This window comes from Macaca mulatta, chromosome 14 (assembly GCF_049350105.2).
Source record: "Macaca mulatta isolate MMU2019108-1 chromosome 14, T2T-MMU8v2.0, whole genome shotgun sequence".
NCBI classification, from domain to species: domain Eukaryota; kingdom Metazoa; phylum Chordata; class Mammalia; order Primates; family Cercopithecidae; genus Macaca; species Macaca mulatta.
The window spans coordinates 130,545,072-130,569,119 of NC_133419.1; the positions used below are offsets into that span (position 1 = coordinate 130,545,072).

At 40.0% G+C, this 24,048-nt stretch overlaps 1 protein-coding gene across 24 annotated transcripts in view; it reads right to left on the reverse strand.

Annotated features, from left to right (window-relative positions):
* Positions 1-24,048, reverse strand: part of ZBTB44 (zinc finger and BTB domain containing 44) — an 85,903-nt gene that overhangs the window by 39,395 nt on the left and 22,460 nt on the right. For 22 of the 24 annotated variants that reach the window (XR_013404430.1, XM_077964688.1, XM_077964687.1 and 19 more), the window contains exon 2: positions 4,840-5,913. The exons of the other annotated variants lie outside the window; for them this stretch is intronic. Coding sequence is in view for 21 of the 22 variants with exons in the window: in XM_077964688.1 (XP_077820814.1) it covers positions 4,840-5,857 (1,018 nt within the window). In the remaining variant the exon portion in view is untranslated. The remainder of the gene's footprint in view (positions 1-4,839; positions 5,914-24,048) is intronic. 24 annotated transcript variants of the gene reach the window in all.

The following is a 24,048-nucleotide window of genomic DNA, read 5'->3' on the forward strand; positions in this document are numbered from 1 at the left end:
AAATAAACAAGGATATTCAGGACTTGAACTTAGCTCTGGACCAAGCAGACCTAATAGACAGCTACAGAACTCTCCACCACAAATCAACAGAATATATATTCTTCTCAGTACCACACAGCACTTACTCTAAAACAGACCACATAATTGGAAGCAAATGCAAAAGAACGGAAATCATAACAGCCTCTCAGACCACAGTGCAATCAAATTACAACTCAGGATTAGGAAACTCACTCAAAACTGCACAACTACAGGGAACTAAACAACCTGCTCCTGAATGACCACTAGGTAAATAACGAAATTAAGGCAGAAATAACAAAGTTCTCTGAAACCAATGAGAACAAAGAGACAACGTACCAGAATCTCTGGGATATGCTAAAAGCAGTGTTTAGAGGAAAATTTACAGCACTAAATGCTCACATCAGACAGTGGGAAAGATGTAAAATCCACACCCTAACATCACAATTAAAAGAACTAGAGAAGCAAGAGCAAACAAATTCAAAAGCTAGCAGAAGACAATAAATAACTAAGAACAGAGCAGAACCAAAAGAGACAGACACATGAAAAACCCTTCAAAAAATTAATGAATACAGGAACTGTTTTGAAAAGATTAACAAAATAGATAGACTGCTAGCCAGATTAATAAAAAGAGAGAGAATAATCAAATAGACACAATAAAAAATGATAAAAGGGATATCATCACTGATCCCACAGAAATACAGACTATCATCAGAGAATACTGTAAACACCTGTATGCAAATAAACTAGAAAATCAAGAAGAAATGGATACATTCCTGGACCATACACCCTCCCAAGACTAAACTAGGAAGAAGTCGAATCCCTGAATAGACTAATAACAAGTTCTGAAATTGAAGCAGAACCTCAAAAAAAAAAAAAAAATTTTTTTTCAACACTCCTTCATGTTAAAAACTCTCCTGAAATAGCCTACCAACCAAAAAAAGCCTAGGACCAGACAGACTCACAGCCGAATTCTACCAGAGGTACGAAGAGAACCTGGTATCATTCCTTCTGAAACCATTCCCAACAACAGAAAAAGAGGGACTCCTCCCTAACTCATTTTATGAGGCCAGCAACATCCTGATGCCAAAACCTGGCAGAGGGACAACAACAAAAAAGAAAATTTCAGGGCGATGTCCCTGATGAACATCGATGTGAAAATCCTCAATAAAATACTGGCAAACTGAATCCAGCAGAACATCAAAAAGCTTATCCACCAGGATCGAGTTGGCTTCATGCCTGGAACGCAAGGCTGGTTCAACATATGCAAATCAATAAACGTAATCCATCACATAAGACAGAACCAATGACAAAAACCACAATTATCTCAATAGACACAGAAAAGGTCTCCGATAAAATTCAACACCCCTGGCCGGGTGCAGTGGCTCACACCTGTAACCCCAGCACTCTGGGGAGCTGAGGCGGGAGGATCACGAGGTCAAGACATCAAGACAATCCTGGCCAACATGGTGAAATCCCATCTCTACTAAAAAAACAAAAATTAGCTGGGTGTGGTGGCACGCCTCTGTAGTCCCAGCTACTCGGGAGGCTGAGGTAGGGGAACTGCTTGAACCCGGGAGGGGGACGTTGCAGTGCGTGCCACTGCACTCCAGCCTGGTGACAGAATGAGACTCTGTCTCAAAAAAAAAAAAAAAAAAATTAAATTAAATAAAAAATAAATTTAAAATAAATTTAAAAAATTCAACACTTCTTCATGCTAAAAACTCTCAATAAACTAGGTATTGATGGAACATATCTCAAAATAATAAGAGCTATTTATGACAAACCCATAGCCAGTATCATACTGAATGAGTAAAAGCAGAAAGCGTTCCCTTTAAAAACAGGCACAAGACAAGGATGCCCTCTCTCACCACCCCTATTCAACACAGTACTGAAGTTCTGGCCAGAGCAATCAGCCAAGAGAAAGAAAGAGTATTCAAATAGGAAGAGAGGAAGTCAAGGGTATTCAAATAAGAAGAGAGAAAGTCAAATTGTCTCTGTTTGCAGATGACATGATTGTATATTTAGAAAACCCCACTGTCTCAGCCCCAAAACTCCTTAAAGCTGATAAGCAACTTCAGCAAAATCTCAGGATACAAAATCAATGTGCAAAAATCACAAGTATTCCTATACACCAATAACAGACAAGCAGAGAGCCAAATTATGAGTGAACTCCCATTCACAATTGCTACAAAGAAAACAAAATACCCAAAACCACAACTTACAAGGGACGTGAAGCATCTCTTCAAGGAGAACTACAAATCACTGCTCAAGGAAATAAGAGAGGACACAAACAAATGGAAAAAAATTCCATGCTCATGGATAGGAAGAATCAGTATTGTGAAAATGGTCATACTGCCCAAAGTAATTTATAGATCCAATGCTATTCCCATCAAGCTACCACTGACTTTCTACACAGAACCAAAAAACACTATTTTAAATTTCATATGGAAACAAAAAAGAGCCCACATAGCCAAGACAACCCTAAGAAAAAAGAACAAAGCTGGAGGCATCATGCTACCTGACTTTATACTACAAGTCTACAGTAACCAAAACAGCATGGTACTGGTACCAAAACAGAGATATAGACCAATGGAACAGAACAGAGGCCTCAGAAATAACACCACACATCTACAACCATCTGATCTTCGACAAACCTGACAAAAACAATCAATGGGGAAAGGATTCCCTACTTAATAAATGGTGCTGGGAAAACTGGCTAGCCATACGCAGAAAACTGAAACTGGACCCCTTCCTTACACCTTATACAAAAATTAACTCGATGGATTAAATACTTAAACGTAAGACCTAAAACTATAAAAACCCTAGAAGAAAACATAGGCAATACCATTCAGGACACAGGCATGGGCAAAGACTTTATGACTAAAGCACCAAAAGCAATTGCAACAAAAGCCAAAACTGACAAATGGAACCCAATTAAACAAAAGAGCTTCTGCACAGCAAAAGAAACTATCATCAGAGTGACCAGGCAATCTACAGAATGGGAGAAAATTTTTGCAATCTATCCATCTGACAAAGGTCTAATATCCAGAATCTACAAAGAACTTAAACAAATTTACAAGAAAAAAATAAACAATCCCATCAAAAAGTGGGCGAAGGATATGAACAGACACTTCTCAAAAGAAGACATTTATGCAGCCAACAAACATACGAAAAAAAGCTCATCATCACTGGTCATCGGAGAAATGCAAATCAAAACCACAATGAGATACCATCTCACACCAGTTAGAATGGCGATCATTAAAAAGTCTGGAAACAACAGATGCTGGAGGATGTGGAGAAACAGGAACACTTTTACACTGTTGGGAGTGTAAATTAGTTCAACCATTGTGGAAGACAGTGTGGCGATTCCTCAAGGATCTGGAACTAGAAATATCATTTGACCCAGTAATCCAAATACTGGGCATACACCCAAAGGATTATAAATCATTCTACTATAAAGACACATGTGCATGTATGTTTACTGTGACACGATTCACAATAGCAAAGACTTTGAACCAACCCAAAATGTCCTTTAATGATAGACTGGAAAAAGAAAATGTGGCACATATACACCATGAAATACTATGCAACCATAAAAAATGAGTCCCTTTGCAGGGACACGGATGAAGCTGGAAACCATCATTCTCAGCAAACTAACACAAGAACAGAAAACCAAACACCACATGTTCTCACTCATAAGTGGGAGTTGAACAATGAGAATCCATGGACACGGGGAGGGGAATATCACACAACGGGGCCTGTTGAGGGGGTGGGGGGCTAGGGGAGAGATAGCATTAGGGTAAATACCTAATACAGACGAAGGGTTGATGGGTGCAGCAAACCACCATGCCATGTACACCTATGTAACAAAACTGAACATTCTGCACACGTACCCCAGAACTTGAATTAAAAAAAAGAAAAAGAAAAAAATACTGCCAGAGAAAACAACTTTAAATCATTTTATTTTCAATCTAAAAAGATAAATAAATAATAAAGAAAAAATAAATAAAACTCTGCTACAGTTAAGTTACTGCAGAAGGGATTCCTTTACCTGCACTTAAATGCAACCCCTACTGAAACCAGGATTCAAGGCTCTTCACAGCCTGCACTCAACCACTCCTTTTTATCTTATCTCCTGCTATCGTCTACACTTTCAGGCATCTGTGCTTATTTACATCATTTTGCACTGAATTCACTGTTTACCAAACACACAATGCTCTTCCATACCTGTGTTTACATATATGCGCTGCTGTTTTTATATGTTTTCACAGAAATGACGTTCCCATGCTTGGGTAAACTCTTACTTATTGCATAAGACCCAACTCAAATATATAGTGTTAACTTGCTCTTTCCTTTGTTACAACCATACTACTTTGTTCACACCTCCAGATCAGCACTTTTAATAGTTCACTGTAATAATTTACTTACATATCTGCTTCCCCAATTAGATGATTAACCTCTTCACTGCAGGGACTATGTGTTGTTCTTTATGTATCACCAATGTTTGCTTGGCACATGGTAAGTTTTCAATACATATTTTAATAAAGAATAAAACACAAACTGGATTTAACTGTTTTTTTGGTGTGTGTGTATCTGCCTTTGTCCCACCAGATATTATTCAATTATTTTTATTTTCCCTAATGTGCAACTTGTAAAAAATAAATGATAGTACTAATAGCATCTCAAGCAAATCCAGTTATCACGTTTTACTCTTCTTTATATTTCCTGTATGACCGAGCACACAACTTTTTTATCTAACAGGAACTTAAAAACGTTTGAATTGACTTTATAGCACCAAGAAAAACACAGAAGCCATTATACCTATAGAGGAAGACTGTGGACTAATCAGAAGGTCCTCTTGGACTTGCTCACTTCCTGGAACTGTCTGCTGATCACTCAGGGAACTCTGAGATGCACTGACAGGCTGGGACACTTCCTCATGGACCTCCTCGTCACTTAACCTTTCTACTTTGACCCGGACATCTTCTTCGGTACCTAAAGGCAAGGTAGTTTTTGTGCTCTCACAAGTCACATAATCAGCCATTCTTCTACCGGTCTCAGATGGGCCAGGTAATTCTAAAGTCCGGGTATTTTCTGCTTGCTTAACTTTCTCAGGCTGAATCCTTCGATCAATTCCAAAAGGAAAAGTCCAGGGAAAAGCTAAGGAAGAGTCAACTGGTTGGTTTCTATTTTCTGAGTAGGAAGCTGAAGAATTCAATATCTGGGGTGAACTTGTTTGTGTGCTACACTTTACAGGACTTTCAGGAGACATAACAATGTAGCTTTTGCGCTTTCTCCGGGATTCTCGGCAGACAGGAATCGTTCTTTCTACCACACTGCACTCTGAGGACACGGGAGAAATGCTCCCATCTCGAGAAGTAAAATTGCAGTTAGAATTATTTTCTTGTCCAGCATCTAGACCCTTTTCGGGTTGGCTGTTAGGTGTATTCCATAAAATGCTTGATTTCATGAACTCTGAGCAAGTGCTGGCAACACTGAACATTTGCATATAGCTGGCTGCTGCTAGAACATCAATAATATTTTCTGTGTTAATTGATAGAGTGGCTGTGTAAGCATATTCTAAAAGAGGTATAAAGCCAGTCACTGTAACATGATGCAGATCCAACACATTCTTGTTCTCATCCTCGGCTTGGCCTACAAGTTTGGTGCGAAAGAAATCACTGCAAGCTGCTAGTACCACCTTATGTGCCCGGAAGATTTTGTCCTGGACACGAATAGTGATATCACAAAAATGTCCATCATTTCGCAGCATATTTAGCTTTCCAAGCATTTCCTGGCTGTGGGAAGAGGAGCTATGAGTAAACGTTTTCACACCCATCTTTTACTTCCTCTTCTACAGATGCTCTTCAAGGATGCAAATGAATCAGAAATGTCCTAAAAAATACATAAAATAAAGCATTAATTGATATTTTAGTAGTTTAAATAAAATGTGATTTAGATCATTTTCATGTGGCCACTGCACTAAATTAAAAAGCTGAAAGATGGTAGTGAGAGAGAAACTTCAAGGTAGGAACTGTAAAGAAATATATTCTCCTTATCTGCCTTCCAAACTGTCCAACCAATGAAGTCTGTGAACCAATGTTTTTTTTTTTGTTTTGTTTTGTTTTGAGACAGAGTCTCGCTCTGACACCCAGGATGGAGTGCAGAGGAGCGGTCTTGGATCACTGCAACCTCCGCCTTCCAGGTTCAAGTAATTCTCCTGCCTCAGCCTCCCGAGTAGCTGGGATTACAGGCACTCGCCATCATGCCTGGCTAATTTTTGTATTTTTGTAGAGATGGGGTTTCACCATGTTGGCCAGGCTGGTCTTGAACTCTTGACCTCAGGTGATAGGCCCGCCTCGGCCTCTCAAAATGCTGGGATTACAGGCGTGAGCCACCACGTCCGACCTGTGAACCAATGTTTTAATGAGCTGCAGGCTGCAACAGTTTGTGAACAGTGACAACTGCAGAGTGTCTTCTATGTACCAGACAGTATTTGAAATGTTTCACATTTAATAATTAATTGATCATCATCGTATCTCTGTCAGTAGGCATATTATCATTCCTGTTTCTAAATGTGAGCACGCAGCAGGCAATGCCAGTGTAAACACTAAACAATCCATTACATAAGCATCCCTGTTCATGTTTTATGCAGGTAAATGTATAGAGGAAAAGAAAGATGGGAAAAAGGAAAAGGAAAGAAAAAAACCCAAGATTTCAGGATGAATTTTAAAAGGTTGCCAGGTGTGTGGCTCACACCTGTAATCCCAGCACTTAGGGAGGCCAAGGCAGGTGGATTGCTTGAGCTCAGGAGTCTGAGACCAGCCTGGCCAAAATAGCAAAGCCCCGTCTCTACTAAAAGCACATAAAAATTAGGGGGGTGTCGTGGCATGGGCCTGTAGTCCCAGCTATTCAGGACGCTGATGTGGAAGGATCATTTGAGGCTGGGAGGTGGAGGTTGCAGTGAGCTGAGATTGCACCACTGCACTCCAGCCTTGGTGACAGAGCAAGATTCTGTCTAAAAAAATAAAAGTCACAGACTATTATAACTTGAGAAGACACAATGATCAATTTGGGACTGTTCCATGTCAGACTTCTCTGATCCAAAGCAGTCGGGTAAAGCTACTGAAATAATTATCTTGACCATAATTAGTGACAGAAGTTCAAATGTAAACTGAGTGCTCCACATACCCTTCCTGAAGTCAAGCCACAATGAGGCACTAGACAGCCAGGGACTGGTGTACACAAATCATCATTTAACATATTTGCTGATTTAGGTCTCAAAAAATGAGATGAAGAGGAAGAAAATGGGAGGGCTATATATGAAGTGTTTTGTTCATTTATTGCATCCCAAGAAACCAGCTTTTAAAGCATGGCCTTCAAGAGTGCTTACTTTGGGATCATGTGGTTGAGGGAAGAAACATGCTTTCAGAGCAAGTGAATTAGTTATAATCCAGGGACCATCTGCATGAACAAAGGTGTGAAGGCAAGAAATTAAACAGCATATTTGGAAGACATGTGCATCAGAGTATTAAAATGAAACCATTTCAATCTTGAATAGGCCCCAAACAATAGATAATGTACTACATTCTCAAATGAGGCACAAGGGCACCTTACACAAGGGGGTAGTGGAAAACTATTTTCAACCTTGAGTTACATCCACCTTCAATCATCTTCCATGTTCAAAGAGTAGATATGAAAAGGATTTTTGCTGAGAGTCACCAGTTTGTTGTGAGCTGTAAACCCCATTCTACTTCTCTGCTTACTTCCCTGCAGGGAAAGGGGCTTCAAGGCACGCTGATCCTTTATCTCAGGTCTATGGAAAATACTACAACTGAAAAGACTCTGAAGGGCACGTAAGTCTGATTTAAACAACAGCCAAGGCCAAGAAGTACGCCTACTATCTCCCAACAGTATATAAAGGCAACACAGTGGAGTGGCTGAAAGCACAGACTCCAGAACCACAATGCTGGCTTTGCATGCTGGTGCTATTTTTACCTGTGTGACCTTAGGCAAGTCATTAAACAAACCCTCTGTATCTTAACATATTCAGCGGTATAATAAATATAACACAACACACCTCATAGAGTTCTGAGGATTAAATGATCTAACACGTTAAGCGTTTAGAATAGTAACTAGCAACATAATCAATGCTACAGAAACATTAGTTGCTGCTGCTACTAACATTACTATCAAAGACCTTTTCTTCCTGGACGGGCCAGAAACCACAGCCAGCAAATGAAGAAGAGTGAAAGAAGAACGCTGGGGAGGAGAGAAAGAAAGAGGAGGCAAATCACACCCAACTCTTCAACTGCAGGCCTATAGTAGGCCTGAGGTGGGAAAGGAGGGAAAGCTTTCACTCTAAGTTTATTAGTTCTTGAAAAGATTGTTGGTATTTCCTGAAAGTGATCAGCACAGTTATTAAGACTTACTCTCCAGGAAGCTGGAGGGAGAACTAACTCCACAGAACAAATAAAATGGCTCAAGAATACCTCCTATAAGTCATGCCTGTTCACATACATGGTACGAATTCTGATCTACTTAGAAGTACAGGATGAGAAGAAGGTGATGATGAGGAAATACATTCCATACCATGTATTTATCACATGCATTTCCCAATATGTCTGCGGAAACTCAGGCCCAAGATATGCTCCCCAACACAAACTTATACGGACCAATATATTTTGGATACACAGACATACTTCATCTTCTTGCACTTTGCTTTATTAAACTTTGCAGATACTGTCTTTTTTACAAATTGGAAATTTGTGGCAACCCTGCGTCAGCAAGTCTACCGGTGCCAGTTTCCACCAGCTTGTGCTCACTTCACGTTTGTGTCACGTTTTGGTAATTCTTGCAGTATTTCAAACTTTTTCATTATAATTATATCTGTTATGGTGATCTGTGATCAGTAATCTTTGATGTTACTACTGTAATTGTTTTGGGGTACCACAAACTGCACCCATGTAAGACAGTGAACTTAATGTTGTGTGCGTTATGACTGATTTTCCCACTAGTCAGTCCTCCATCTCTCTCCTCCTCCTCAGGTATCCCTATTCCATGAAAAACAAGGATACTGAAATTAGACCAATTAATAACCCTACCATGGCCTCTAAATGACTATGTGAAAGTAAGAGTTGCACATTTCTCACTTTGTTTTTTTTATGTTTTGAGACAGAATTTTGCTCTGTCACCCAGGCTAGAGTGCAGTGACACAATCTTGGCTCACTGCAACCTCCACGTCCCAGATTCAAGCAATTCTCCTTTCAGCTTCCAGAGTAGCTTGAATTACAGGTGTGCACCACAAACCCCAGTTAATTTTTGTAGTTTTAGTAGAGAGGGGGTTTCACCATGTTGGCCAGCCTGGTCTCGAACTCCTGACCTCAAGTGATCCACCTATCTCACGTTTTTCACTTTAAATGAAATGCTAGAAATTATTAAGTTTAGTGAGGAAGGCATGTTGAGAGCTCAGAGAGCGCCTGAAAGCTAGACCTTTTATATCAAACAGCTAGCCAAGCTGTGATAGCAAAGTACATATTCTTAAAGGAAATTAAAAGTGCTACTCCAGTGCACGCACAAATGATGAGAAAGTAAAACAGCTTTATTGCTGACATGGAGAAAGTTTGCCTGGTGTGGACAGAAGACGATACCAATCACAATACTCCTTTAAATCAAAGCCTAATCCAGGGCAAGGCCATTAACTCTCTTCAATTCTGTGAAGGCTGACAGGGATGAGGAAGCTGCAGAAGAAAAGTTGGAAGCTAGCAGAGGTTGATTCATGAGGTTGAAGGAAAGAAGCCATCTCCATAACATAACAGTGCAAGGTGAAGCCGCAAGTGCTGAGGTTGAAGCTGCAACAAGTTATCCAGAAGAGCTAGCTAAGATCACTGATGAAGGTGGCTACACTAAACAACAGGTTTTCAATGTAGACAACACAGCCTTACACTGGAAAGAGACTTTCACAGCTAGAAAGAACTCAATGCCTGGCTTCAAAGCTTCAAAGGACAGGATGCCTCTCTTGTAAGTGGCTAATGCAGCTGGTAACTTAACTGGAAGCCAATATTCATTTACTATTCTGAAAATCCTAGACCCCTTAATGATTAGGCTCAATCTATTCTGCCGTGCTCTATAAGTGAAACAACACAGCCTGATGACAGCACATCTATTTACAGCATGGATTACTGCATGTTTTAAAAGCCCACTGTTGAGACCTACTGCTTACAAGATTGCGTTCAGTATATTTTACTGCTTTCCAACAATGCATCTCGTCATTGAGGAGCTCTGATAAGGAGGTACATGATTGATGTTGCTTTCACGGCTGCTAATATAACATCCATTCTGCAGCCTATAGATCAGGGAGTCATTTTGATTTTCAAGTCTTATTATTTAAGAAACACATTTCAAAAGGCTAGAGCTGCCACAGATTCTGCTGATGGATCTGCACAAAGCAAAGTGAAAACTTTCTGGGAAAGATTCATCATTCTAGATGCCATTAAGACTGAGATTCATGGGAGGAGGTCAAAATATCAACATTAACAGGAGCTTGGACGAAACTGATTCCAGCCTTCATGATGACTTCAAGACTTTCTTGGAGGAAGTAACTACAGATGTGTTGGAAACTGCAAGAGAACTAGAATTCAAAATGGAGAAGCTTGAATTGCTGCAATCTCATGATAAAACTTGAACAGATAAGGAGTGGATAAGCAAAGACGGTGGTTTCTTGAGATGGAGTCTACTCCTGGTGAAGAAACTAGGAACACTGTTGAAATGACAATAAAGGATTTAGAAAACTACATAAACCTTGTTGATAAAGCAGTGGCAGGGTTTGAGAGGATCAACTCCAATTAAAAAATTTTTAATTAAAACCTTTTTTTTAGCTGGGCACAGTGCCTCACCCTATAATCCCAGTACTTTAGGAGGCTGAGGTGGGTGGATGGCTTGAGCTCAAGAGTTCAAGACCAGCCTGGCGACAGGGTGAAACACCATCTATACAAAAAATACAAAAATTAGCTTGGCGTGGTGTCACATGCCTGTAGTTCCAGCTACTCGGGAGGCTGAGGCTGAAGGATTTCATGAGCTTGGGAAGCAGAGGTTACAGTGAGCTGATATCAAGCCACTGTACACCAGCCTGGGTGACAGAGTGAGACCCTGCCTCTAAAACAAATTCAGAAAAGCTGGCAGAGGTTGGTTGGTTCATGAGGTTGAAGGAAAAAAGCCATCTTCATAACATAAAAGTGCAAGGTAAAGCTGCAAGTGCTAATGTCAAAGCTGCAAGTTATCCAGAAGAGCTAGGTAAGATCACAATTTTTTTTTAGAGGCAGGGTCTCACTCTGTCACCCAGGCTGGTGTACAGTGGCATGATCATGGCTCACTGTGTAGCCTTGAACTCCTAGGGTCAAGCAATCCTCTTGTCTTAGCCACTCAAGTATCTAGGACTACGGGGTGTACCACCACGCCTGGCTAATTTTTACTTTTTTTTTTTTTTGGGTAGAGATGGGGGTGTCCCTATGTTGCCCAGGCTGGTCTCGAACTCCTGGCCTCAGCATCCCAAAGTGCTGAGATTACAGGTTTGAACTACTACACCCAGCAATCAACTAATTTTGAAAGAAGTTCTTCTGAAAGTAACATGCTATCAAACAGCATCACACGCTGTAGAGAAATCCTCGTGAAGGCTGGGCACAGTGGCTCACGCCTGTAATCCCAGCACTTTGGCACTTTGGGAGGCCCAGGAAGGGGGACTGCCTGAGGTCAGGAGTTCGAGACCAACCTGGACAACATGGTGAAACCCCATTTCTACCAAAAATACAAAAAATTAGCCGGGTGTGGTGGCAGGCACCTATAATCCCAGTTACTCGGGAGGCTGAGGCAGAATTGCTTGAACCTGGGAGGTGGAGGTTGCAGTGGGCCAAGATCATGCCATGCTCTCCAGTCTGGGTGACAGAGTGAGACTCTGTCTTAAAAAAAAAAAAAAAAAAGGAATCCTCATGAAAGAAAGATCCAGGAGGTTGGATGCAGGGGTTCATGACTAATCCCAGCACTTTGGGAGGCTGAGGCAGGAAGACTATTTGAGCCCCAGGAGCTCAATGCAATGGAGTGAGACCCACCTCTAATTAAAACAAAAACAAAAACAAAAAACCAGGGGGTAGAGCAGGGTAGGGGAAGAAAGATTCAACCCATGTGTCAAACTTCATCACTGTCTTATTAAACAACTGCCACATCTCCAATCTTCAGTGACCACCATCCAGATCAGTGGCAGCCATCAACATCAAGGCAAGACCTTCCACCAACAAAAAGATTATGACTTGCTGAAAGCTCAGATAATTGCTAGAATTTTTCAGCAATAAAGTATTTTTTAAATATTTGAAAAATTTGTCAAGTATAGTGGCATGCAGCTGTAATCCCAGCTACTCAGGAGGTTAAGGTGGGAAGATCCCTTGACTCCAACCTGGGCAACACAGCAAGACCCTGTCTCAAATTTTATTTTGAGACAGTCTCACTCTGTCACCCAGGCTGGAGTATGGTGGCACAGTCTTGGCTCACTGCAACCTCTGCCTCCTGGGTTCAAGCAATTCTCCTGCTTCAGCCTCCCGAGTAGTTGGGAATACAGGCACCAGACCCTACGCCTGGCTAATATTTTATACTTTTAGTAGAGATGCGGTTTCACCATGTTGGCCAGGCTGGTCTCGAACTCCTGACCTCAAGTGATCCACCTCACTTAGCCTCCCAAAGCGCTGGGATTACAGGGGTGAGCCACCACTCCCGGCCTCAAATTTTAAAAAAGAGAGAATAAAAAAGAAAAAGTCATATATCATACTAGACAGTTCAGAAACCACAACATATAACCTGAAGTTTTTATAAGTTAGATAAGTCTCTTTAAAAAAAATCTCGCCAGGCACAGTGGCTCATGCCTGTAATCCCAGCACTTTGGGAGGCCAAAGCGGGTGGATCACCTGAGGTCAGGAGTTCGAGACCAGCCTGGCCAACACGGTGAAACCCCAACTCTACTAAAAATACAAAAAAAATTAGCTGGGTGTAGGGGTGGGTGCTTGTAATCCCAGCTACTCAGGAGGCTGAGGCAGGAGAATAGCTTGAACCTGTGAGGCGGAGATTGCGGTGAGCCAAGATCACACTACTGTACTCCAGCCTAGTGTCAGAGTGAGACTCCGTCTCAAAAAAAAAAAAAAAAAAAAAAGTGTATGAAGATTCTGATTTCTCCACATCCTCACCAACACTTGTTATTATCCAACTTTGATTCTAGCCATCCTAGTGGATGTGAAGTGGTATGTCACTGTAGTTTTAATTTACACTTCCCTGATAACTAACAATATTGAGCATCTTCATGTGCTTACTGGACATTCGTATATCTTCCTTGGGGTCCACCTGGAGCTCTGCCCATTGGGTTGTCTTTTTGTTACTGAGTTGTCAGGGTTCTTTATATATACTAGATGTGAGTTGCTTATTAAAGAAATGGTTTGCAAATGTTTTCTCTCATTCTGTGGGTTGTCTTTTATGATGGTGTCCTTTGAAGCACAGAAGGTTTTAATTTTTATGAAGTTCAGTGTTTTTCTTTTGCTGTTCATGCTTTTGGTATCACATCTACAAATTCCTTGCCAAATACAAAGTCATGAAGATTTACTAATATGTTTTTTTTTTCAAGGAGTTTTAAAGTTTCAGGTCTTTAATCCATTTTGAGTTATTTTTTGTATATGGTCCCACCTCGTTCTTTTGCATGTAGCTATCCAGTTGTCCCAGCACCATCTGTTAAAAAGTGTATTCTTTTACCACTGAAAGATCTTGGCATCCTTGTTGGAAATCAGTTGAACACAAATGGGTTTATATCTGGACTCTCTATTCCACTGATTTATATGTCCTTGTGCCAGTGCCACAATGCTTTAATTACTGTTGTTTTGCAGTAAATTTTGAAGTCAAGAAGCTGAGTACTCCTATTTTGTCCTTTTTCAGTACTATTTTGGCTATTCTGGGTCCCCTGCAACTCCATATTAATTTCAGAATCAGACTGTCAATCTTTACAAAGTCAGCTAGGATTCTGATGGGAACTGCATTGAATTTATAGATTAGTTTGGAGAATACTGCTATCTTTACAATGCTGAATCTTCTGATCCGTGAACATGGGGTGTTTTTCCACTTATTTAGTCTATAATTTCTTTCAGCAATGTTTTAAGTTTTCAGAGTATGAGTTTTTCTTTGTTAATTTATTCTTTTGACATCACCATGAAAAAAATCATTTTCTTAATTTTTTCTTTTTTTCAGCCAAGAGTCTCACTCTGCTGCCCAGGCTGGAGTGCACTGGTATGATCATGGCTCACTGAAGCCTTGATCTGCTGGGCTCAACTGATCTCTGCCCCTCAGTCTCCTGAGTAGCTGGGACTACGGGCATGGGCCACCAACAAGCCTGGCTAATTTTTGTATTTTCTGTAGAGATGGGGTTTTGACACATTGCCCAGGCTGGTCTCAAACTCCTGGGCTCAAGCAATCCACCCACCTTGACCTCCCAAACTGCTAGGATTACAGGCATGAGCCACTGAATCCAGCCTGTTTTCTTAATTTAATGCTTCACTGCAAATGCATAATAAGACAACTGATGTTTGTATATTGGTTTTATATTCTGCAACCTTGTTCAACTTGTTTATTAGTCCTATACTCTTTTTTTTTTTTTTTGGAGATGGAGTCTCGTTCTGTTGCCTAGGCTGGAGTGCAGTGGCCGAATCTCGGCTCACTGCAAGCTCCGCCTCCCAGGTTCACGCCATTCTCCTGCCTCAGCCTCCCTTGTAGCTGGGACAACAGGCGCCCGCCACCACACCCAGCTAATTTTTTTCTGTTTTTAGTAGAGATGGGGTTTCACCGTGTTAGCCAGGATGATCTCTATCTTCTGACCTCACAATCCGCCCACCTCAGCCTCCCAAAGTGCTGGGATTACAAGCGTGAGCCACCGAGCCCGGCAGTCCTATACTTTTTAAACGAATTCCTTATGATTTTCTATAAACAGGTTGCATATCCCTTATCCAAAATGCTTGGGGGCCAGGTGTGGTACTTTACAAAAGTATGTGGCAATTAAGCTATAGAAGTCCAATTCCTAAAGCTCTTACTTTACTTCACAACTGATCAAGTGATAGTAATTACCAAACCTCTGCTAAGATCTCTTTTAAGGACCCTGAATGAAGCCGGTCAAGAACAGGGCTTTAGCCCGAGTGCAGTGGCTTATGCTTGTAATGCCAGCACTTTGGGAAGCTAAGGCGGGCAGATGGCTTGAGCTCAGGAATTTAAGACCAGCCTGGGCAATATGGTAAAAATCCATCTCTACAAAGAAATACAAAAATTAGCCAGGTATGGTAGTGTGAGCTTGTAGTCCCAGCTACTTGGGGGACTGAGGCAGAAGGATTGCTTGAGCCTGGGAGGTCGAGGCTGCAGTGAGCCCAGACTGAGCCACTGCATTCCAGCCTAGGTCAAACAGTGAGACCCTGTCTCAAAATAATAATAATAATAATGAAATAATAAGAATAAGGCTTCAGATAGCAGCTCTATAAATTCCCAGTTTTTGGAGATACAGAGAGTTATAGAAAATTTCTGCTGTGATATAGTCAATATTACATTAAGTGTCTCTAGGGGAACCACATGCCAGACTATGGAGTGTGACTCTGGGACTGGTATTATCTCATACTACAACTATTACTACTAATGGCTTAACTGTTATGTTAGAGACTAAAAAAAATAAAGGATGAATGAACACATTGAAAAAGAGGCAATATTTTAAAACACTCAAACAGAATGAAAAAATTTGAATTTTAGAGCTTAAAGGGCAAATAATTTTATGGCTCAGGAAATGTAGTTTAGCTCAACAAGTGCCAGTGGGAGCCAATGAGGGTTCTTCCTTTCCGAAGTATGGAGCAAAGCCATGTCCTTTGAGTTTGAACTGGTGGAGCCAAGAGTTCCTCACTAGTCTCTTTACTAAGCAGTTTTTGGTTTTCACAAAAATCTTTGCTTTTTAATTTCTTCTCTGTATTTTTCATTCTTTAGTATTTCCTCCACAGTAGGTGGAGTCATTCTTGCTTTTTTTTTTTTTTTTTTTTTTTTTGGTGAGACGGAGTTTCACTCTTGTTAGCCAGGCTGGAGTGCTGTGGTGCAATCTCAGCTCACTGCAACCTCTGCTTCCCAGGTTCAAGTGATTCTCCTGCCTCAGTCTCCTGAGTAGCTGGGACTACAAGCATGTACCACCATGACTGGCTAATTTTTCTCTCTTTAGTAGAGACAGGGTTTCACCACGTTGGCCAGGTTGGTCTCGAACTCCTGACCTCAGGTGATCTGCCTGCTTCGGCCTCTCAAAGTGCTAGGATTACAGGCATGAGCTACTACACCCAGCCTGTTTCTTGTTCTTCTGATCCAAGCTTCCCATTTTGTTGGACTATCCCCTACTTCACAGTCTTTTTTATTTGTTGCTTCTACAGTTCTTTTCTCTTGAATAGTTTGTCCTCACCTCTCCAGTTCTTGTACTCTGGGATAGACTAGTATTTGTTCCCAAACCAGTTCATGCCCACATGCTCCTTCACTTCTTTTGACAGTGATCTCCACAAGGCACAGAACAAATCCTGAGAGCAACCCATGCTGTCCACCCTGCTCTCAGCATTGCTAGCAGCCAGTCTGCAGCAGGGGGTAATGCTCCAGCCACTGATCCAGCCCCCCTGTAAGTGTATTCTTTTTAGTGATTTGATAATAGTGTAAGAATAATTGTTTCTATAAAAGAACAACTGTTCTTATTAGAATGAAAATCTTACTACTTCTAAAACTCATATTCGATCTGTTCAAACCAGTAAATCAACTATCCCAAAAGTGACAAACTGCACAACTAAAAAGATTGATGTGGAAAAATGTTATGACTCATTACAGTAAATTCCTTTCTAAATTATCAGACTGAGAGGAAATCAGGTAAATTCTGTAACAAAATGATCTTTAAAACAATGAAAAAATTACCAATGGGCCAGAATATTAAAAGCTGAGTCCTTAGCTTTAGTTATTTGCTGCCTTGACAGACATTAGCCTATTCTGATTATCTGAATATCCCAGAAAAATACACACTTGTCGACCTGTATTTTTAAAATTACAATAAACTTTAAAAAATCTATTAATTTGAATATTCTCTGAAACTTACTACCTGAAAATTTCCCAATAAAGTATACCTCACACCATAACTACTCAATTCCTATTAAGGTTTCTAATTCTAGATCTGCCACAGACACTCTCGGTATCCCTGTCCCTACAGAAGATCGCCACAAGGATAAATACATTTGAATCTTTTGACACATTACTAAGCATTAATTAAAAGAATTACAGTCTTTTCAAATTACCCAAAACTCAGTAACAGATTTCTTCACCTCATGCATAATTAGGCTTTATTCAAGTATTTCACATTCAATTCAATTATCAATGAATATATTAATATTGCCTGGAGACAGCATGTACACTAGGTAGAGCAACAGCTTTTTAGTTCAGACAGACCTGCACGTTAATCATGGTTATACAACTGTAGTGGCTGGATGACCTTAAACAAGGGAGCTTTCTGAGGACTGTGATACAGATTAAATGAGACGAGTCTGTGTAAAGTGCCTAGTGCCTAGCACAGACTGTTTACATAAGAATATGGTGATTAACAGATAAGCTATCATTATTGACAGATCTCTGACTCTATCACCTTCGACTAAAATCTCAGTAATATCCTTCTGAATGTCAATTCTGGGCTTCTACTGTCCAGCAAGAGTGCCAGACAATTCCATCTGAATGTGTTCGCCATTTTGCAAATTCAATGTCTGAAAACAAATTCAAATTATTTCCCAACTAACATACCACTAAAGAATTTCTTAATCTGTTAATCATGGATACCTTCAATTGCTCAGGCACCCATAGCTTAAAATCTAGTACTAATTTTTGATTCTCCACGCCCCATCCCTCACCTCCCATCAAAACTGGGTATGATCTCTCAGGCACTCTCCCTTCACAGCCAAGTTTATAAAAATTACAGATACTCCCCACTGATAAATATTTATCATAAATCAAAGTCATTTCCCAGAGCAAGAGTGTTAATTATGCTCATTACCAAGAGATGATGATAATGGTCTTGTGTGGTCATGTAAGTCTTAGCTCTCTAGTCTTCATTAGTTTTTTCTCTGTGCTTAGTTTTGAGGTATGAATATTATTAAATCCAGCATGTTCGATAAGCACAAAAACAGTAAGAATGGTGAAAGTATTAACAAAGAGAGGTGTTGGAAATAAAATGCAGAGATATATTAATAAATAATGAGAAAGCTGCTGCTCCCATAAATGGGATCAATATTAAACAGAATGAATGACTCTGAAGTACTTACAACAAATTCTGCAACATATGAAGATGATATACCTACATGATAACTGATAATAAAAGACGGGAAAAAATGATTGGAGAAATGGAAAAACTTTGGAGTATGTGGTTAGAGTGGCATTAACACTAGACAGCGGATTTTAAACTTGAATCTCAGGCCTCTTTACACTCTTAAAAGTTATTGAGAACCCAAAAGAGCTTTTGCTTTATATTTATATGAACTATATCTAAAAATATTTACCATATTATAAATTAAAACTTAGAAATTTAAAAAATTATTCATCTAAAAATAACAGTAAGTCTGTTACATTTTAAGACAACATAGTTTTCAAAAAACTAAATTTTCTCAGACCAAAAAAAAAAAAAAAAAAAAAAGGCAAGAGTAGCACTGAGTGTGGTTTACTGGAAATCAACTGAATTCTCATATGTGTTAAGTCTGTTACAGTATCGCATTTCAGCTGAGCGCAGTGGCTCACGCCTGTAATCCCAGCACTCTGGGAGGCCGAGGCAGGCAGATCACCTGAGGTCAGGAGTTCGAGACCAGCCTGGCCAACATGGTAAAACCCTCGTCTCTACCAAAAACACAAATATTAGCCTGGTGTGGTGGCGCACACTCGTAGTACCAGCTACTTGGGAGGCTGAGGCAGGAGAATCACTTGAACCTGGGAGGTAGAGGTTGCAGTGAGCCGAGATCATGCCACTGTACTCCAGCCTGGGCAACAGAGCAAGACTCTGTCTCAAACAAAAAAAAAAAAAAAAAAAATCACATTTCAAGTAGGTAGCCTCTGGAAAACTCCATTGTATATCTAAGAATAAGAATGAAAAATGGCAAGTAACGTCTTAAAACATTGCTAGAAGATTGTTTTGATCTCATGTACTCTCTAAAAGGTTCTGGGAATCCCCAAGGAGAGTGCCCAGACTACATTAACCACCGCTTTCAAGTTTAATGTTAAAAATCAGGACTGGGCCTGTGTGCGGTGGCTCATGCCTATAATCCCAGGACTTTGGGAGACTGAGGCGGTCAGATCACCTGAGGTCAGGTGTTCGAGATCAGCCCGCTCAACATGGCAAACCCTGTCTCTACTAAAAATACAAAAATTAGCCGGGCATGGTGACACACACCTGTAATCCCAGCTACTCGGGAGGCTGAGGCACGAGAATTGCCTGAACCCAGGAGGCGGAGGTTGCAGAGAACTGAGATCACACCACTGCACTTCAGCCTGGGTGACAGAGTAAGACTCCGTCTCAAAAAAAAAAAAAAAAAAAAAAAAAAAAAAAAGGACATGGTTAGGAATTTGTAGACAAGAATTTAAGACTAAGCAAGGTGAATGGACTGCTATTTAAATAAACCACAGAAAGATAGCTCCACATCTGCAAGATTCTACCAAATCTGCAAACCAAAAAGTAGTAAAACAATGTGATGTGGGAAATGCTCAAGAGGTCTGTTTTGCCATTTGTCACTGAAGGTGGATGAGTTTATTATTTGTGTATTTAAGGCAGGGGTCCCTACCTGAACAAATCTGCAATGTAGATATAAAAAATTTAGGTGGCTGGGCATGGTGGCTCATGCCTGTAATCCCAGCACTCTGGGAGGCCGAGGCAGGTGTGTCACCTGAGGTCAGGAGTTCAAGAGTTAGCCTGGCCAACATGGTGAAACCCCGTCTCTACTAAAAATACAAAAATTAGGCACAGTGACATGTGCCTGTAATCCCAGCCACTCAGGAGGCTAAGGCAGGAGAACTGCTTGAACTCGGAGGCGGAGGTTGCAGTGAGCCGAGATCACGCCACTACACTCCAGCTCCAGGGCGACAGAGCAAGACTCCAGCTCGACAAAAAAAAAAAAAAAAAAAAAAAAAAATTCTTTTAGGTAAAAGATGATGGTCAAGAGAATGTTTATCTGGCCAAGAAAAATAGAACCTGCTGGGTAGCTTCAGAAGTTAGGTTTCCTTGCAGACAAAAAAAAAAAAAAAAAAAAAAAAAAAGTGGGGCAGAGGGAGGGGGGCATACAAAACAAGCCAATTAAGTTTTCATATCTGGAATGAAGGCCTAGAATTATGGGGCTCATTTTGTTACCACAGGAGAGCCAGCCTACGGATGGCAAAGCAAGAACTTAGGTCCTCAAGGATATCACTGAATTGCTAATTTAACCAACTTTGAGGCTGTTTTTTGTTTTAAATAAATGTCTGTATTGTTTCAGTCACCTGATTCAAGGTTTTCCGATAACATAAATTGAATACCCTCACACACATGTCCCATAGGTATTTCAGCAGGTCCCAAGTGAATTCATTACCATCTCTCAAAAATGTATTCTTCTTTTTCAAGTACTAATGACAGTACAACTCCAAAAAGCTAAAACCCCCAAATGTCCATGTTCTAATCCCTTGAATTTGTGAAAGATAACTTTATGGCTTTGCAGATGTGATGAAATATCTTGGAATGGGGAGATGATCCCAGATTACCCAGGTGGGCCCTAAATACAGTCACAAGTCTCCTTATAGAAGGAAGGCAGATGGAGACTTGGCACACACAGGAGAAGGTGAAAGGTGGGGAAGAGAAGGTGGCGTGGCAATGTAAAGACTGCAGTGATGAATGATATGGTCACAAGATGAATGCCTGCAGCCCACAGAAGCTGGAAGAGGAAAGGAGTGGTTTCTCCCCTAGATCCTTTGGAGGGAAGGAGTACTTGCCAACATCTTGATCTCAACCCAGTTATGATAATTTCAAGCTTCTGTGAGAAAATTAATGTGTTGTTTTAAGCTAATTTGTCATAATTAATTACAACAGCCACAGAAAACTAATACAATTTCTCTTCCCCTTTTCCTCCTAACACAGACCTGGTCACCAAGACCTATTTCACAAATCCATCCCTTCCTTTCTCCACTGTCGCTGCCTTGGACTACTGAAACAGCATCCTGATTGATCTCCTTGCCTTCAGTCTCACTGGCCTTATATTAATCTTTACCATTATTTAAACTGTCTCTAAAATACAATTATCTGAGTCCAGACACTTATTAGCTCACAGCTTGATAATCACGCTGAGCTATCAACAGTACTTGGTACTTTTCAGCACTATCCTACACCCTATCACATCTGATATGGACTGATTTAAATATATAAAATCCTTGAGATCTGGCAGAACCATTATTATCTCCCATTATATTGATGGGGAAATTGAGGTTCAGAGAATTAAATGACTTGGCTAAGGTTACAGGGCTAGTAACAGCAACTTATATCCTGATGGTAAACTTTCTCGCTATTTCACAATCTATTATGCTTTTAGATACTTTAGGTTGGTGTCTCTCCCTCCCTGCTCTGCAAAATGAACTCTCTGCCCTCAACTGGTTTTGACTCTTCATTTTCCATATACATCATACATAATCCCACTTCCCCAGCTCTGGTCCCTTTTCGGAATTCCCTCCTCACTGATCTCCACAGGTCAAATTCTGTTTTATTTTGTTTTCCCTTCTAACCTAAATGTCAGCAAAGCCTTTTTTTTTTTTTTTTTGAGACAGAGTCTCATTTTGTCGCCCAGGCTGGAGTGCAGTGGCACAAACTCGGCTCACTGCAACCTCCGCCTGCCGGGTTCAAGTGATTCTCGTGCCTCAGCTTCCTGAGTAGCTGGGATTATAGGTGTGTGCCACCATGCCCGGCTAATTTTTGTATTTTTAGTACAGACAGGGTTTCACCATGTTGGCCAGGCTGGTCTCCAACTCCTGACCTCATGATCCGCCCACCTCAGCCTCCCAAAGTGCTGGGATTACAGGTGTGAGGCACTGTGCCCAGCCAGCCTTCCATTTTGATGCCACTTTCAGATGTACTTTCAAATATATTCTTTGGATCTTAAAATCTTAATGAAACTAAAGATGAGAAAAATAAAGATTAGAGAAAATATGGGCTAACAGGGACTCAAATTCAAAGCCTCTGACTTTAATTAAATCCTATTCTCATTTTATTATTAAACCAAGCTGTCTTTCTCTACACTGAACTCTGGTGGTAGTTCTATTTAGACCCACAGATCCTGTGTTTGATATCATATCAATTTAGGTTTACCAGGGTATTTGCTCTGTCTCTCCAAGGATTATTCCAATATATTTATGGAATCAATCACATCTGTACTCCCAGCACAGGTTCTTTAAAAATCACTTTATGAGTGCTTTCCTGATATAATTCATGTATAATAAACTGCATAGTGTACAATTTGATGAGTTATGACATATATATCACCACCACCATCAAGATAAGGAATATTGCCACAATTTCTGTAAGTTTCTTTGCAATCTCGCCTTCCTGTCCTTGCCAGGAATTATCAATGTGCTTTTCACTTTAGTAGTGCCATTTTCTAGAATTTTATATAAATGGGATTATATAGCACGTACTCTTTTTTTCAGGCTTCTTTCATGGACATAATTATTCTGAGATTCATCCACGCTGTTGAGCGTAAGGATTTTTGTTCTTTTTATTGCTGAATACTATTCCATCGCATGGATGTAACACAATCTGTTTTATCATTTAATTGCTGATAGACTTAAGTTGTTTGAAGTTGGGCTATTACAAATAAAGCTGCTGTGCACATTTGTGTACAAGATTTGTGTGGACAAATCAACAGCAGATGTTCTTAATTATTTCTTTCTATAACATTTATGTGTTATACTCTTAATAGTGCTTATTATATTGCAGTGATTCCATAAAAAAAGTCACTACTCTATTCACTAGTATATTTTACATACAAGTGATCAGCAAGTAGTTTACAGATTTTGCTCAGTCATGGGCCTAATGCGACTTGACAGACAAGGCTGAGTCCTGTCTATATTCTATAACCACCTAAAAGAGTGCATACACTGGTATGCAACAAGATCATAAGAAAAAAATTAAAAATTAAAAAAATAGAAATAAAAGTGTGTACTGAAAAATCACTGAGTAAATGTTCTTGATTTATGGTGCTTATGTTTGTGAGAAGCATATTGTTCTTTTAGGTTCAGTCACATTATGATTAAAAGCTTAATTGCAAATGGCAAACAAAATATATAAATTAGTATTTTAAGAGTGCAACATACACAACATACAAATGTTTTGTAGGAAACCTGTTAAAACAATTGATTTAAGAATGGAAGAATCACAGCACAACACAGGAACTTCATGTTAAACTTACATGGAAAATGTAATCATGTGTACTCGAACTAGTGAAAATTACAACTCAACCACCCCACCAAAAATTATTAAAACGTTTCTCACTATTGAGTCTTTTTTTCTTTACAAATATAGCAGTACCTCATATTTTATATTTTGCTCTAAACTTGTCACTCTTATCAATCTAAGTAAATGTCTATTTTTTCCCATGATACGAACCAAGTTTTTAGATTGGATTCACATGAGAACTCATATTTGGGAACATGCTTTTTCTTTTTCTGAACAGTAATGAAAATGTTTTGTGATCTTTATTTCACGTTAGTTTACTTCCCTTAAGTGTTTTTTACGTTTTCAGGGAGAATTGCAAATGGACTACCTTATCTGAGTTTAAAAAGATAATCTTAGGCCTGGAACAGTGGCTCATGCCTATAATCCCAACATGTTGGGAGGTCAAGGGAGGAAGCTCCTTTGAGCCTAGGAGTTCAAGACCAGCTGAGGCAACACAGAGAGACCTTGTCTCTAATAAAAATTTTTTT